Source organism: Passer domesticus, chromosome 7 (assembly GCF_036417665.1).
Source record: "Passer domesticus isolate bPasDom1 chromosome 7, bPasDom1.hap1, whole genome shotgun sequence".
NCBI classification, from domain to species: Eukaryota; Metazoa; Chordata; class Aves; order Passeriformes; family Passeridae; genus Passer; species Passer domesticus.
This window is the reverse complement of record NC_087480.1, coordinates 62,504,334-62,520,858: the sequence shown is the minus strand read 5'-3', so window position 1 is coordinate 62,520,858 and position 16,525 is coordinate 62,504,334. Positions and strand designations below refer to the sequence as shown.

General features: G+C 44.5%; 1 protein-coding gene across 1 annotated transcript; it reads right to left on the bottom strand.

The window, feature by feature from the left end:
• Nucleotides 1–3,332: 3,332 nt before the first annotated feature.
• Nucleotides 3,333–16,017, bottom strand: LHX8 (LIM homeobox 8). Its single transcript, XM_064429268.1, has 9 exons — nucleotides 15,879–16,017; nucleotides 13,980–14,141; nucleotides 13,608–13,766; nucleotides 10,771–10,892; nucleotides 9,159–9,379; nucleotides 8,514–8,617; nucleotides 5,943–6,038; nucleotides 4,661–4,844; nucleotides 3,333–3,928 (listed from the first exon to the last, which is right to left on the bottom strand). Exons 2-9 carry the CDS (start codon nucleotides 14,058–14,060, stop codon nucleotides 3,852–3,854), a joined length of 1,044 nt encoding a protein of 347 aa, XP_064285338.1. The 5' UTR covers nucleotides 14,061–14,141; nucleotides 15,879–16,017; the 3' UTR covers nucleotides 3,333–3,851.
• Nucleotides 16,018–16,525: the final 508 nt, after the last annotated feature.

Genomic DNA, 16,525 nt, shown 5'->3' with positions numbered 1-16,525 from the left:
AGCACCTATGTTCTGAGTACCTCACTCATGGAGGTGCCTTCCTCAGCACTGGTGCCAGCTGCTCAGGGAGAGGGGAAAAGAGGCTGCCTCACTCTGCTCTGGCACCACGAGTTGTCATTGTGCTGCAGTTACTCTGGGCCACAGTAACAGTACAGCAGTGGTATGGTCTGACTGAAATTTCTGCTAAAGAAGGAAATAGTAACGTAACTGACCTGTTACAGTGAAACAGACACTGGTCATAAATACAGGATGAAAATATTTCTGGTTTTGTCTGAGCCAGCATCTGATATGTACCATCTCTGCGGTTTGACTTTGCAGATGACTGTTGCTTTTGGTGCATTTCTGCAATAACCTGGCATGTTCCTTTGCAAATCCACACATCTGCAGATGGCTTCAAGAAGGAAAGGATTGCTTTATATGGAGCTTTGTAATGTAGTTTCTGGTTGCCATCATTTTCAACACATCTGACCAACTCAATTTCCTGTCTTGAATCAACTTCCATTAAGTCCCAGGTTCTCATTTCTGTTGGTTTGGCTGGGCTCTCTGGGCAATCTGTTTTAATTTTAGGGTCTGAAAGAGGCTAAGTTTGGAAAAGACTCAGTCCTCCCAGGAGAAGGGTTTGTACTTATTTTGCTCCAAATGATAATGTCATAAGGGTTTTATAGCTTTTATTTTACTTTTTGTTTGTTTGTTTTCATTTACAAAGTTCCATTTTCTTACAGAAATACTGACAATTTGAACAGTTATGACATTGGTATGTTTTAATTCACAAGTGGGCTGCTTTTTTGAGAACACTAACAATGGTCCGAAATAGACAACAAGTCAAAGTATAACAGTCAGCTGTGGTGATTCTGGGTCACCAGAGCTTAAAAAAATTGTTGTTAAACTCTTGCAAGTTTTATATTAGTGGCTCTTGTATTGCGGTGGCAACTCTTTCTAACTGATGTTGTGATAAACCTGCACTGGCATATTTGAATGGATCAGTGGAGCATATCTGAGCATCCCAGCCCACCCAGTCACCTGTACAAATACCTGCAGAGACACTGAAGATCAAAGTGCATGTTGAAAGGTAACATTTTTATGCATTTAACTGTGCATAACATAGATGTACACTTCTTTGATCTTAAAATCAGATTTTGGCTAAACGCCTGTATCCATATTACAGGAATGCTAGTATTTCTGCTGATTGTTTCTGAAAATAATAAAGAAAAGTGGCTGCTATGGATTCCTGTATTCAGCATATTGCAGCTTACATAGTATTTAAATTATATTTTTATGATTAATTTACTTGAATGACCTGCTAACCTATATCGAACAAAACTCAAACTCTTCCCTGTGTGATTTTTTTTTTTTAATGGAGTAGCTGTCTTAAACATACAATGGCCTAGTTTTAAAATTAAAAAATGTGTATTTGTTTATATACTAGTGTACTGTTACTTGTCCTAAGTTTCCCCTATTTTGGTAATAACCTTTGGTTTTGGGAGACTTGGAGCAGGAGATATCTTTCTCCCATGAGATTAACTTGGGAAATAATATTGGTGCAATTTGTGATGGCAGCTGTTACATCATTCAGAAAGGGGATTGGTTTCAGTTGCAGTATGGCAGAGTTTTAAAAAACCTCTGTCAGCCCAACACCAGCTGCTGATGGCACTGGCAAAGGAAGACTCAAAGACCAGATTCTCTGCTGCATTCTCCTATTTTCAATGCAGTCTGCATTTTCCCAGGCCCACCCACAAATATCTCACATGATTTTTAATGAACAAATATCTGCTCACGCACTCAACAGTAGCAAAAGATCAATGCTCCTTCTTCCCATTTTCATATGGAAATAGGAAAATTGCTCCCCCATGTACTTCAATCCTGTTCTGACTTTGGAACTGGACAGAAAGAGATGTTTCATAAATAAGCTTAAACTTGCTTTTGTTTCAGGCAACCTGAAGCTACTCAGTTCTTCAAATGAGATTGATAATTACTTTTCCTTAAAGGGGCTCAGTGCAAGTGCCCAAGTTGCATTTCAAATTACCAATTTATATTAACATCTAAATTAACATTATTTAGCATTTAACTGGTAAAACTTCAGCATATCAGACAAATGAACAAAAAGTAGTTTGTCTACTGCTACACACATACTTTGGTAGCATGCAGATATCTGGAGCTAGCTTAGGTACTGAAAATGGCATCTGGAATTCATAATTCTACCCAGGGCATTTAACTTAGAAGTTATGTATGCTCAAATAAAATGTGAGGTCAGTCAAGTTCCACTACAGCCCCAAGATTGAGTGTTTTGTGGGAAAAAAAGTTTAAAAAAATGCAGGATAATAAAAGCCTTAAACCACTGGAGATTGTTTTGGCTACTCAGATTAGCTCAGACATCTATGAGCAGCACTTAAAACAGTGCCAGCTTGTAACTTACAGAACTTTATTAATTCAGAGCTTGCCATCAAAGTTCTGCTCGCAAAAGTAATCAACAGAGAACACTACCTTTTCCAAATTGAAATGGTTTGACCAGCATCATTAAGGAATTTCACAGAGTAGACACTAATACATAGTTGGGAGAGAAAAAAAAGGGATAAGGACACATACACCCTTCCAAAGTATGGTTTCCTTCTGATGCAAATAAAGTTTGAGTGAGCAAGGGGGATGTAACGGTCTTAAGTCATTGAAGGAAACTAGTCTTTAAAGACAAAAACCTGTTGAATTTGTAGTAACCTTTGTGCATCAAATTAATATATCAAAACATGCTCCACTAGTAAGTCTTAGCACATTAACAGCTCTAAACACAGTGGACTGTAGTGCATTTGACTGACTTCCAGTCATTGTTCATATGCATTTTGATATTGGTCAGTTAAAAGGCAAACTAGATTTTACTTTTAAAAAGCAGATTATTTAAGTATTGCCTCTCATTTATTGCCCTGCTTAACAAAATCACAAGACAAAATCATGGAAGGAAACAAAAGCTGAAGTAAGAAAGATTCAAAATGTTAAAGCAAATGTGACTTCAGGTTCTCTGCTTGCTAAATCACAGTTTAAAATCTGTCCTACACATCCCCAGTTTCCCTTCCCTCCCCAGGTGTGCATCCTCAGAAGCAACACCGCTTTGCATGTACCCACTTGTATAGCAAGTGTTTCAAGATATTGAAACTTCATATTTGGAGTTTCAAAACCCATATAAGTCCATTAAATGATTTTTACTATCAATGAAAATAGATATGAGCCCTCCTGAAGGACTTCAGTGTAATTTTCCTCAGTATACCAGGGACCTTCTCTAAAAATTTAAGATTCAATTTAAGCACTTGACAAATGATCACAGTTCAGTCATAGACACAGCAACATTTTTGCTTGGCATGCTGCAGCAGAAACTTTATTCAGTTCTTTTTGAAAATATTCGCAACCAAAATTTTTGTAAACTCACAGAAATAAGTTTTAACATATAGGCTGTATACAACTCAAATACAGATAATACTTTTAGCAATAACTTACAAATACAAACCTAATGATAAGCAACAATTTCACAAAATTGTAAACATTTTGCACAATTGTCAGTCCTTTCTTTTAGGCAAAGTGCTCTTTTGATGACAAATAAATTAACACACACATAACTAGAGCAGACTACTTCCAGACAATACAAAAAAGTGTTTAATAAGGCTTGTAAACAACGTAATAGTTACTTAAGCAGAATCCATAAAAGTATCTTGCAGGCTAAATAGGTGGACATACCTGGGTGAAAATTTTCTTGAAAATGCTCTGGGTGTTAAATAAAAAGTTAACATTAATAGCTTTCCAATGATATTTTCAATACACTATGACATAAGGTTACATCTTTAATAGTTTAGATCCCTGATGAAAAGGAATTAGGTGTGACTTAGTGGCAGTTGTGTCATTGAATGGGGTAGCAATGGCTGAAGTCCGAGAGCTGTAGGTGAATGAGCTACAAAAACAGAAATATTTACCAGTCAATTTCATTGAAAGCAGCAAAAAATCACAAGTCAGTAAATCTACTGGGTAATGACAGTTCACTGTCCCCATCCTGCAGCATGCAGCATGTTGTGTTTTTCCTAACCCAGCATCTGCACTCCTCCACCCACAAGCTACCCTTAACACCACTGCTCAGGAGGAAAACAAGCTCAGGCCACAAATGTGGCTCAGCCTTCTTCTCCCAAAACCTTCACAGTCCCTCCTAATCACAAACTGGAGCCAAGGTTGTTGACTTGCTGGGTCATAAGACAAACAAAGACTGAAGCACTTTTGACCACCAGCCTCTCCCCCTCCCTCCATTGTGTGTTAATGAGAGGAAAGCTGAAGCTTTCAGAGAATTTGCTGGATTGAGCATGCTCACTGCCCATGGGACAAAAGCCAGGAAGCAGGTGGCAAACAGATTTCATTAAAATTAAGTATTATTAAAATATGTTAAGTAGATATTTAAATAAGTATTTAATTTCTTGTTTTAATAGTCTAGAAGAAGCACAAATAGTGGTCTTCATACTCAGATCTTCAGCCATGCTATTGCAGTGAAGGGCTACTGCTTTCTTAATGAGGTGTAGATAGCAAGTACAGTATTGATATATCCATTAGGTTTCTTTAATCAGAACTTGGTAAACTGGTCTTGCTATAGTTGAGAATGATTTTATGAGGAGAAAAACAGCAACACTGTTATACCTACCATCCATGTAGCTGTGCAGAGCAGTGAGCATAGTCCCATCCTGGGGTACATATGCAGAGTATGCCATTTCTTCTAACATGGGTGGAGACAACCTGGAGGGCTGAACTGCTGTGACAGGAGCAGTAGATGAGTGATTAGGACTAACATGTTTCTTATGGCGTGCTCTGCAATTCTGAAACCACACCTGAAAAAGAGGGAAACCAACATCACATTGATAGATCGCATTCAATACTAGCAGAACAACAACCCTGGAGCTTATCTTAAGCTGAGTTTGCATAGTTAATTTGTCCTTTGATACAATGCTGACAGTGCAAATGGGGAAATACCCATTCCAAACATACAAGCATGGTCAAGTCAGGAATGTGTCTTCAGTACCCAGCAGCACCAAGGACAGGCACAGTGAGGGGCCAGGCACCTCCCAGAGCCGGTGTCCCCCCAGGCCAAGCAACATCACCTGCAGCCCCGCTCTACTTGGACCGCACCACCAGCACGTCCCAGACACAGCCTTCTCCCTGCCTGGAACTACTGACAGCAAAGCATCTTTCACATTCGATACCCGCTTGGCCTTTTCATGTGGAAAAGAACACAAGATTCCTTTTTTCTTGTTTGTGGGGGTTTTTTTGGCTTTGTTTGTTTGTTTGTTTTGTTTAGGGATTGATTGCAGCAGCCAGATACCTCATTTCTGTAGAAACACTATGTCAATTTTCCAGGCTATAATGAGCCAAGGCAGCTGAAAATTTATTTTTATTTATATTAACATATAAATATATAATTTGTATTATATTTTTAAAATCACATTTACACATAAAAATGCATCCATATATTTGCTGAGAGACATCTTCAAACAAGGATTCCAAGTTTTTGTTTCAGTTTTGGTTGGCATGGGTATATATTTTAACTCTGCTCTCTAGAACAAATGACTAGATATTCACTTGCTCCTAGTGTCATACCACAGATGCTTTCAAAAAGAGTGTAGGTCTTAATAACAGACTGCTACTGTCAAATATGTATTTGGAATAACTTAATGCCAATTTCTGTACTGCTTAGGCTGAGAAGTTTCTTCCTAGAAGACTTAATCCCTCCACACAAAGTGCAAGAGGAATACAGCAAGTTTTCCAAATGACATTGCTTGTTCTAGACCTATTCCTGACTAAGGATGTTGCCTGAAGTTAAAAGAGTTTAGGATCTTTTTCCACGTTAGAATGACCTCAGAAAAAAATGTGGTTGAGCATTTCCAATGGATGAGTACCAGGCTGTGAGTCAAGTAACTTCACACTGTTACCTGTATAACACGCCTGCTCAAGCCTGTTCTTTCTGCCAGTTTCTGAAGTGTTTGTGCATCTGGATTGTTGTCCTGAGCAAACTGTGCTTGCATAACCTGAAAAGGCAAGATATGAGATTGGAGGAGCATTTGTGTAGAAAGCCACATTAGACAGTATTGTCAGACTGTGGTACTACTCCTTGCCTGTCTTCAGGAAAGTTTATTTTGTGATCACTAGTCTCTCGAGAGTACCCAATACATTAAAAAAAAAGCCCAAAAAAAAAATCCCTCAAAGCTAAAGTACACGTCCTTGCTCTGCTTGAGTGAGCTGTGACATTTAGCAGAAATTAGAGAAATCCATTCTGCTTAGCAGTAGTAAAAACTGGAAGAAATCATCTGTAAGATTGCATTAAAAAAAACTATAGGGGAAAATTTACTGCAAAGCAACTCAAATACGCTCAATAAACACCTATAGCAGCTGACCACAGCATAAAAAAAGGCATGAGCCATGATCCACCTCTCTGAACTTGTCAATTACTATTCTGCATAGATATGCAAATATATCCTATGTTGTATGGAGTAATTGATCTTTTCATCTCCATGGAGGATACAGGAATGCTCTGTGTTTCCTTTGCCTTTCACTAACCCAAGAAACAGAGGCTCCACTGTGGCTGACTGACCTTTCTGATGGTTTGGTTACTCATCTTTTGACAGAAAACTGAAATTAGCACTTCTCTTAAGGATATAAATTACACCTTTTTTTTTGAGAAAGTAAATGTCAATTTGGCCTGCATCCTGAAGACTTTCACAGGATTTAAGGATTTGCCCAGTTTATGAAAGTAGGGCTTCATGGATTTCTGCAGGGTATCTTCAGCAATTTCAAATAATTTTTTTTTGTTTGTTTTTGATCCATCAAACTGTGCCTGGCTTCATCTTTGGAGACTATTACTTTCCATATTCAGAAAAGTTTTACTTTTGTAATTTTTCATAGAATCACAGACTGGTTTGGGTTGGAAGGAACCTTAAAAACTCACCTTGTTCCAACCCTATGCCATGGCAGGGACACCTCCCACTGTCCCAGGTGCTCCAGCCCCAGTGTCCAGCCTGGCCTTGGGCACTGCCAGGGATCCAGGGGCAGCCACAACTGCTCTGGGCACCTGTGCCAGGGACTCCCCACCCTCCCAGGGAACAATTCCTGCCCAATATCCCATGCATCCCTGCCCTCTGGCAGTGGAAGTCATTCCCCCTTGTCCTGTCACTCCAGGCCCTAGTCCAAACTGCCTGTCCAGCTCTCTTGGAGCCCTTTTAGGTCCTGCAAGGTGCTAAAGAAGCGTGGACATTCTTTTGTAGAAGGACTTCAAGAGGTAATTACATGCTGCCACTCAGTGCACTTATCCCAATGTTTCTCTTGTTGGAAGTAAAGTCTTATAGCAGCCTCGAGGATAGGTACAGGGGTGCAGCAAGCAGATAGAAAGTATCATTAAATAACAAGATGCCAAAACACCTCAAACACCTGCTATAGTATGTTACAATCTATTTTAAAATGTTACTATCTACTTTGAACAGGAAAAGAAGGCAACATGGAAGTTTCAATGGCAGCAGCTGGGAAGAAGTTCTGGACACAGTTCCCATCCTAATGGCTGGTCTTATCTCCCTTTCAGCTTCTGCTGGGGAAAAAAGTTCCGTTTTGCTAAAGTTCAAGCTCAATGTCCAGAGCCCTTGCCCTGCGCACTTGGCTGGATTACTGCTTACATCCTTGTTTTGTGTTAACAGCACCTCCTGTCTCCAGTCACCACTGTAATAGGAACCCAAGCTCTGAACAACTCCATGCCCTTTTTTATAGCACTGCTTTAACACCTCACATGTTATTACACCTCAAGATGAGTTTCTCAACTGCTTTCACGATAAGAGGACAGGCCAACAAAACAACTCACATTGTGACCAGAAACTCAAAGACTTGTTATAGGTAGCAAGTCACAGGTTCTTTCTCACTACAGGTTAAAATCTCTGAATCTTGTCTCACCACCCCCTCTTTCATTGGAAGCTGGCCCTGTCTTGGGAGTTTTTCCCTAGAAAGCTAATTTAAGTGGTTATCTAGAGTTTGAAATAGCTCTGGACTGTCTCAATAGGAGTTAACTCTTGTTAAGGCAACCAAAAGACAAGAAACCTGGAAAGCAGAGGAGATGCAGGCACTGCAACAATTCCAACTTCCATCCTATTAATGTCTTGAAGTCACATACAGTATCCATCTTTAGTACAACTTTTCACATTACATAATCTAAAAAATATTTTGTTTTTATTATGCTTAGTGATGTAAATGACTGATTAAATAGATGTCATCAAGCAATCAAATTAGAACCACCTTTTCTGTTTCCACTCTTCAGAATTACGACCTTTCCCCAGAGAAATAAAAAGCTTGAAGAGTACTATTTCATGTTAAACTTCCAGAAACATGCTGTGTCTTGACAGTTTATGAAATAGTTTAAAGCATTCAAGCGTTTCTTTCCCCCTGTATGCATAAAACTTTCTATTGGTTGAGCTCCCATGTCCTGCATTAACCTGTGCTACATGAGCTTTTAACACTGTCTCTACCTGGAGTTGATCTGCTGTGAAGCTGGTCCGAGCTCTTTTTGCTGGTTTTGGATGATTAATATCTTGTTCTGTTAGTAATGCTCCTTCCACACTAATCCCATTACCTGAAACATTCAAAAGAAAACAACACTGCCTTCTAAATATTCACATTGATGTTGTAAGTCAGACTGTTCTCCAACAATAACCAACAGCAGTTAGTCAGCTGAATTCCAGCTCAAAAAAACCATAATCTATTCAAAATTCAATTGATCTAGCATCATAACACATTATTCCCTAAACTCCCTTGCAAGTGAGGGAAGAAATAAATCTAACATGATATTTTATCAACAGGATATGCTGTTACTTTCTTTTCCTTAGGATACAAAACAAGTTCTGCAGACTGAAAAAACAGCAACAAAAAAACAACCAAACAAAAAAAACCACCCTCAAAAAACAAAAAAACTCAACCTAAAACAACAAAACCAAAACAAACAAATAAAATCCCCCAAATGTGAAATAATTTACCATTACTTTAATTCAAGTACCTTTGCTTCCAGTCTTAGTAAAACCAGTCATTTATCTCTCAGTATGGAAAATGAAATAAACCTCAGCAATTTAGTTAAATCGGAACCACAAACGTAGTTCTTAACACAAGCAGTATGTTACCATTTTCAACTTCTCTTTTCAAATTGTCCAACATGCAGTCGTAATGTACTCTGCAAAGGACTTTCTCCTCGACCAAGGCGAACTCCTCTCCGGTCGAGAGCTGTCTTTTGCAGGAGAAGCAGGCGAAGCAGGCCAGGTGGTACACGTTCCCTTTGGCCCGCCGGACCCAGTCGGTGGAGTGGATGTGCCGCCCGCAGCGGGAGCAGCGAGTGCCGTAGCGCCTGCAACGAGAACGGCACCCGGGGGAAGCTCAGACACCGCCTCGGGCAACGCCAAGCTCCGGCAGCATTAGAGGTGACCGGCTTGTGGCAGTGCAGCTGAAGCCCACGGCGTGACTGCGTTGGCGTTGCAACAAAAAGAAAATCAGCAAGTTTCTACATGATAGCTTAAGACAAGACACTACTGAAATACAGAGGTTAGTATTGTCAGAAGGCAAAAAGCAAAACTGAAGCATTTTAACTGCTACATGAATTCATAGCTCCTCATAACTCCTTTTAAATTAATAAAGATAATTACTCTTAAAATCTGAAAGATGGAAACAGAAGACTGTTCAAAATTCTTCCAATTTTTCAAATGTATTTCACATTACTCTAGTGGTAGTCTGAACTAATATATTTAGCTAGATTACCACGTTACTAATCTTTCAGCATCTTCAGCAGATGGGGAAAACCTGCACCTTCATAGTTATTTCCTCAATTCACATCACATTATGATTTTTAAATAAACCAAAAAAATCCACATTATTACACTAGAAATTCTCTCTTTGAAGAGGAAAGTAGCCACCAAAATATACTGATTATTTAGATAAGACCCAAATTTTTTTTCAAGTCCCACAAAATTTAGTTTTTTCAGAAGTTTACAGCACTCAGCTTGCCCCCTCCCACTATGTGTCAGACTTGATTAGGTGGATGTAATCTATTCACTGCACAGCTGAGAATCCCAGAAATAGTTTGGTCTAGCAATCAAACTAGAGAAGTACTAGCAATTGCATCAAAATTAACAGCAGCAATTTTTGCTGCTTTCTGGATCAAGGACTCTGCATCCTAAATACTACATTGCCAACACAAATAATATTCTTCCTTGCAAGATTAGCCTGTAATTTTGAAAGAATCACATTCTAAATCAAACTGATCACAGAAAGGTATAAAAGCTTCTTTTAAATATAATAGTATTTATTCTGGCTCCTTGTGATGCCTTAAACCACACACCAGTGAAGCACTGCTCCAAACAGATCACCTCAATTTTGCATTGCATTCTCAGCCAACATTATCCAAGGACAATTCTTTGCACATACAATGGCTTTACAACCATACTGTGGCAGGGACTCTGACATTTTTTCCTCTCAGTGCATACATGAGTAAGTGGTGATATAAATACAGCAGCTATGTGCAAAAGGGGAAGGGCAAGTTGGAGACTTAGCAGGCAGTCACGTTACACAGACTTAGGGTTCCCCAGGTCCCTCCTCAAGAAAAGTCAGAGTTTAAACTGCTGAAAATAAACCTAGCAAATGAAAAAGAAAAAGCTTCAAGTGAATTTCAGTTGTGGCTGAAGTGAAAAAAACCCAAGCAAATATAACAAGTTATCTGATAAATTATATTCCTGGATGATATACCTGAAATAATCAAGTTTGCAGAAGATATCTTTATCTTTGATGTAGCAGCTGGTGTGCCTTCCCAGGGACGTTCTGCAAACGCTGCATGAGAGGCAGCGCACATGCCAGCAGAGGTCATTTACCTGCAAAAATCCAACAAAAAACCCCCCCTCAGTGCCTGTACTACCAATATTGCATTTTATATTTACAAACCCTGTTTTTTTCCAGAAATGCACCATAAAGCCAAATGGTTTTATGCACCATGATTCACTGAAAAATTATCTTGGATGCAAAATATTTTCTTTATAGAACTGCATGTATATTGAAGGTAAACTAATTTTATTCAAGTCTTCAGAGTAAGCTTTCATGGGTTTGTAATTAAAAGCAGTAGAAGAAGAAGCACAAGATACAAGTTCCATGCAGGTGTTTTGTACCCAGTTCTGTTCTCATAGCATTAGAGAACAAGTTTTGGCCTTATGTGACCTTGGGAAGACAACTAACTTACACACTTCTATTTCTTAGTCTGCATAAATTCCTGCCTAACAAAAACGTTGCAAAGTTATTTAAAAATTTAAAACATGAGTATTGAAGAGAAAAAAGGTCAGACAGAAATACACCATCAACCACTCCTCCATCTGCCGCGTTTCTGTTAAAGCACAATTGGTGAATGACATGTGAGTTTCAAAACAGCAGCAGGTGTTTTAATAACAAGTTCGATATTTCTTTAATATGCCCATAGCAAAACTAAACATAGTCAAGGAATGCAGTAAAAATCAGCTTTTTTGAAAATTTACATATAATTTTGTGGCATATAAAATAAATAAGAGCAATTATTTTAATTTCTGCTTTCCTATACAAGGAACTCTTATTTGTGCTGACAGTCATTGTGCATTACCTAAATAAATAATTTTACAACCCAAGACTCCCAGTGACCACAAAAATTAAGTAATAATCCTCTGGATAATCCTGTACTGTATAGGAGGAATTCTGAAAGCCAAAGAATGATTAAGTTCAGATTTACTTTTTTTTTTTCCACTGAGCCAATTTCTCATCTCATACCAAACAACCCATATATTCCATATGGAAAAGCAGATTTGATGTAATCTAGAATATGCCTTTCATCAGAGCATGGCCAGACAAACCTCAGAGAAGGCAAGGCATGGACTCTAACACCCATGCTGGGATCACCCATTTTAGTGATTCTTCAGGCTGTAATATTGCAGTTGGCCCAATGCTTTCCTAACCCTTATCCTTGCTGGCAGCCACCTTCCCACATGCTGACAAGTTTACACCACAGTATATGAAACTGTTGATAGCAGTTGATAGTGTCACCAAACTCACCCTCCCAACCGTCTCTCAGAAAGGGTGCAGAGTGGAGGGGCAGCGCCGAGCCAGACTGAGCCTGCCCTGCAGCAGTCCTGCTGTGCCAAGGCTCCCCGGGCCTCCCTAGGTCCACACCAAGCCCGGGCACCCAGCTCTGTGCAACGTGAGCTGACATTCCAGACACTCAGAGCCAACTACCTCTTCTTCAGAGGTCAACTCTCTTCCAAAGAGTGGGACACCAGCAGCTTCCGTGGTTGTCCCATTTAATGTCATTTCTGCCTGTTCCTACTTGTCAGTTAACAGGGATGAAGTTGAAAGGTGTGCTGCTGCTGGGCAGTAGCATACCAGCATCGATCCCTCTCTGCCTACACAAGAAGCAGTAACAGCTAATTTAAACTCAAGGCTAAATAATTTAGAGGTCTTTTGCTCCAAGTCCCGTTATCCTGGTTGTTCGGATAGGAGACAGCAGTGATCAGTAAACTATAAATGAGCTGCCAAAACGTCACAGGAGTTAACAGAACTGAAATTGAGTTCAAGTCAGTTTCGTTCCTTCTCCACCCGCCTAAGCTACTGCAAGAGGGACGGGGTCACCCGAACCAGGGATGCGTGGCAGCTCCTGCGCCAGCCCCATTTTAAGTGAACACTAGCCCCCGCAGGCGTTTTTCTTAGACCTTCCCACCTCAACCAAGACCTAACCGGATGATTTAATAACACCGCAGATGTGTTTGCAGCTATACAACAACTTTGTTTAAGATTAATGGAAGCAACCGACTTCTGCCATGATTGTAATTCTCAATTTTGAAAGGACTGCAAAAATCTGACCCAGAATAATTTTAAAGGCTATAATATGAAAGGCAAATAAACTTCCCCCTCACACCTCCCCAGGCAGTAACACTTCATGTTTAAAGCCACTTGGTTTAATTTGTTTTTAAATTATCTTACTCGTTTCTGATTGCTAAGACAAGAGAACTGCTCTGCACGCACGCAGGTCGTTTCCTTCAAATGTGTTATTTAACCACCTTTTGCAGGAATAATTTATTCCATTTCTCAAGAGGCACTTTTGGCTTTGAGACTCACCACGCTCCCCCCAGACCTACTCCAGTAAAATACAGGTCGCGCCGCCGCCGTCCGACCGAGAGAGCGCGGGGGGAGCCGCGGTCGGGACCCCCCGCTCCCATTCGCTTCCCCGCTTCTCCCGGTGAGTCAGAAACACACAGCCGAGTGCAAGCAGCGTCACCCGAAACACCGACAGCAGCTAGGGTCCCCTCTCTGGCCCGAACACCGCGAACAAACGCGCTAGCACTTCGCACACCCGTGTCCGCGGCAGCTCCGCGTCGTCCATGGAGGAGAGGGCTGAGCCGTAGCGATAGGGCGACCCGGAGGGCTGTACCCTCGGATCCCACCGGGCCTGGTTCCCCGAGGCTCTCCGGGCACTGCCGGCGGCCCGGGTAGGCGCTGCCTAAGCGGGCCGCCCCACGGCTTCAGCGGTGGGGGAAGTCGCCAGACGAAGGGGGCTCCGGGTCGGGCGCCCTTACCTTGAGCAGGTACTTGTCCACAATCTCCAGGCCGCAGCTGCTGCACACGCACTTGCCGGGGGTGCAGCCTGAGCCTGAGGCCATGGACCGCGGCGACGAGGAGGGCGACAGGGCAGCGGAGGAAGAGCAGGAGTCCTCGTCAGCTGCTGCGGGGCTGGCCTGCGGGAGCGCGGGGAGACCACGGTCAGCGCCCCGCCACGCCCAGGAGCCCCGCGCCGGCCCGCTCTGGCCCACCGACGCCTGTGGGTCTCGCCAGGACCCCGCTGGCGGCCGCGGCGTCCGCGGGACTCGACGGGAGCGCCACGGCCGAGGCCACCAGACCCGCCGAGCTGCACCAGGGGCCCGAGCCGCGCCGCCCCCCCGCCCGCGCACCTTCTCCGCCGGGCCCCCGAGCGCGGGCAAGTCCTTGTCCTCCAGCCTGCAGACGAACATCGGGTCACTCTTCCAATACATGGCCCTACCCTACCACATACCAGCCCCCGGCGGGCGGCGAGCCGGCTCCGGGGACCCCGCGCCGGTCTCTGCTCTCAGCGCCTGCAGGAAAAAAGTTTTGTTTTCAAGTGGGTGGACCTGCCCCGCTGGCCTCACCTCCTGCACAGAACCCGCCTTCCGGCGCGGCGGGGCCGTTATCTCCACTAGCGAGCCCGTGCGGATTTAGTGAGGGGAGGAGGCACGGAACCCCCCCAACATCAACAAAAAACAACCCCCCTGAGAACCCCCTCGCTTGTCTTAATCTTTTGCCGCAACTTCTCCCCATCACCCCAGTCTAAGCACACGTTCCAGTTACATCTCCCTATCCGCGAGAAAAACAAACACGGAGGAAAGCAAGAGCCAGCGTGAGCAATTTTCCCACACTCTTAAATCCCAAAGCCCAAGCGAATCCTGTAGCTTAAACGCACAGCTTTTCCATCTGTCGCACTACCTCACCTCCTGCTTGCGGCTCCCATAATAAAACCTTTCTCATTTAGCTAAAAAAGAAGCACCTGAGCTGTGGAAGCGCTCCTCCGGCTCTAAGCTCCTACAGGTGCTGCTGATTAACACCGGCGGCCTGGTGGCACCGCGAACAGAGGGTGCGAAGGCCGACTGTCCCTCACTACCTGCAGAACCAGCCGGCGTCTCTCCGTGGAGAGGCTGTGGGTTACGGGCACCCTTTCTCCACGATCACAAATCTTTTCTGGAGAGTTCCCTCACACCAAGCACCATCGGGGTGCTCTCGGAACATTAGACGAAAATAAAGCAGGAGCTTGTCCTTCTCAGGTGAGATAAATAACCGGGTATCTGCTTCTACGTGTTTAACCAGCCAGCTGCTTTTAATTAAACTTGTCGTTTAGTTTCCATCTTTCCCCTCACCTCTGTGGTTCAGCCTCGCCCCACCACGGATGCAGGACGTGCTGTTGAGCCTCAGTAAGGTGACCTGAGAGAATTGCCCCTATGTTTATAAACATGATGGATTTGATAAAAGGGAATTCTGCGTTTGAGGAGCTGTGTGAAAGGAGAAGCTCCGTACTGCTCCCCCTCTAAAAAAAGATGATCGTTGTTTTAAATCCCGGGACCCGACCTTGCAGAACTGTAGCTCGGCTGTGCCGAATCCCGGTAAAGCCGGGACGTCCTGTCAATTACTTGTTTGTCCAGCAGTTTTAACCGATCTAACCGTAGGCAAAATCTCTCTGACATCCAGTCTCAGTGTCCCTGACACCGCGGCCTCAGCGAGGCAAGCAGGACTTTGGGGTTCGCGATGGCCGTGACGTGGCTGGGCGCAGCGGGACTGACGCCCGGCCCGGCGTCCGGAGCACCGAGCTCCGGCAGGGAGCACGGACAACGCCGGCCCCTGGGAGAGCCGGCCCAGCCCTGACCAACACCTACGCTGATTCTGAGCAGGCTTTCTGGCGTCTCCCCCGAGGGCCCGGGGTGTGCTAGCTCAAACTCCGACCCAAATGCAGCCCCCATCCAGCCCGAGCACCCGCCCCGCAGGCGACGGGCTGCGGCCCCGCAGAGTGTCCGGAAACCGCACCTCGCCGCCGCGCTCCAGGGCCCCCCGCAGCAGGGTTCCCCCTTGGGCTCTGCTCCCTGTCCGCAGCAGTGCAGCTCGGGGCGCCAGCGGCCCCGCGGGTCGCGGCGGGGCGGAGCGGAGCGTACGGCTCGGAGCAGGACCAGCGCGGATCCTGCCGAGCCCCCATCCTGCCCCCCACGCGGATCTCCCCATCCGTGCCTGACAGAGGCACGACAGCACTACTGTCGTCTGTCGCAGGTAACACGACAGAAAATGAGCACCTGGCGGGGGGCTCCGAGGGATGCGTTGCGGCGGGGTCGGGCCAACGTGATGAGAGCCCGTGGTGAGCCCGGTCGCGGCGGATCGGGCACGGCTGGGAGCAGTGTCAAGGCTCTTGATCTTCTTTGCTTTTCCTGCGCCTCCAACGAGATAATTAATGAGGTTGGTGCGCGCTCCGAGAAGGGCTGCGGGTTTGATTTCTATGAAACAACCCCCTTCCTAAGCGCCTTTTCTCTCTGGAAATACAGCGGTAGGAGTCAACAAAGTCAATCTGCGCTTTGTTTCCCGCGGCGATCGTGAGATTACGAGCAGCGGTAATTCATACTACGGTATTGGAAGAAAACCAGCGTGCGGGAGATCTCCATGTTTCGTACCGTGTCCGGAGCAGGCTCCGCCGGGTGACGAGCGGACGCGGCTGCGCTGGCCGCCCGGTCTCTCCGTCAGCCCCGAAGCTTCGGAGCAGCCCCGCGCAGTGCGAGGGTCTCAGCGGAGGCGGGGCAGGGGACGCGCTGCGGGGGTGCGGTGCTTGGCGGGGCTCACCCGGGGCCTCTCCGATGGCTGCGCGGAGTCGCAGGCTGGGCCGGCCGCCCCGGGGCGCGGGAGGCTCGGGGAGTCAGGAGGAAAACGCGCCCAGAGAACCGTCCGTCGG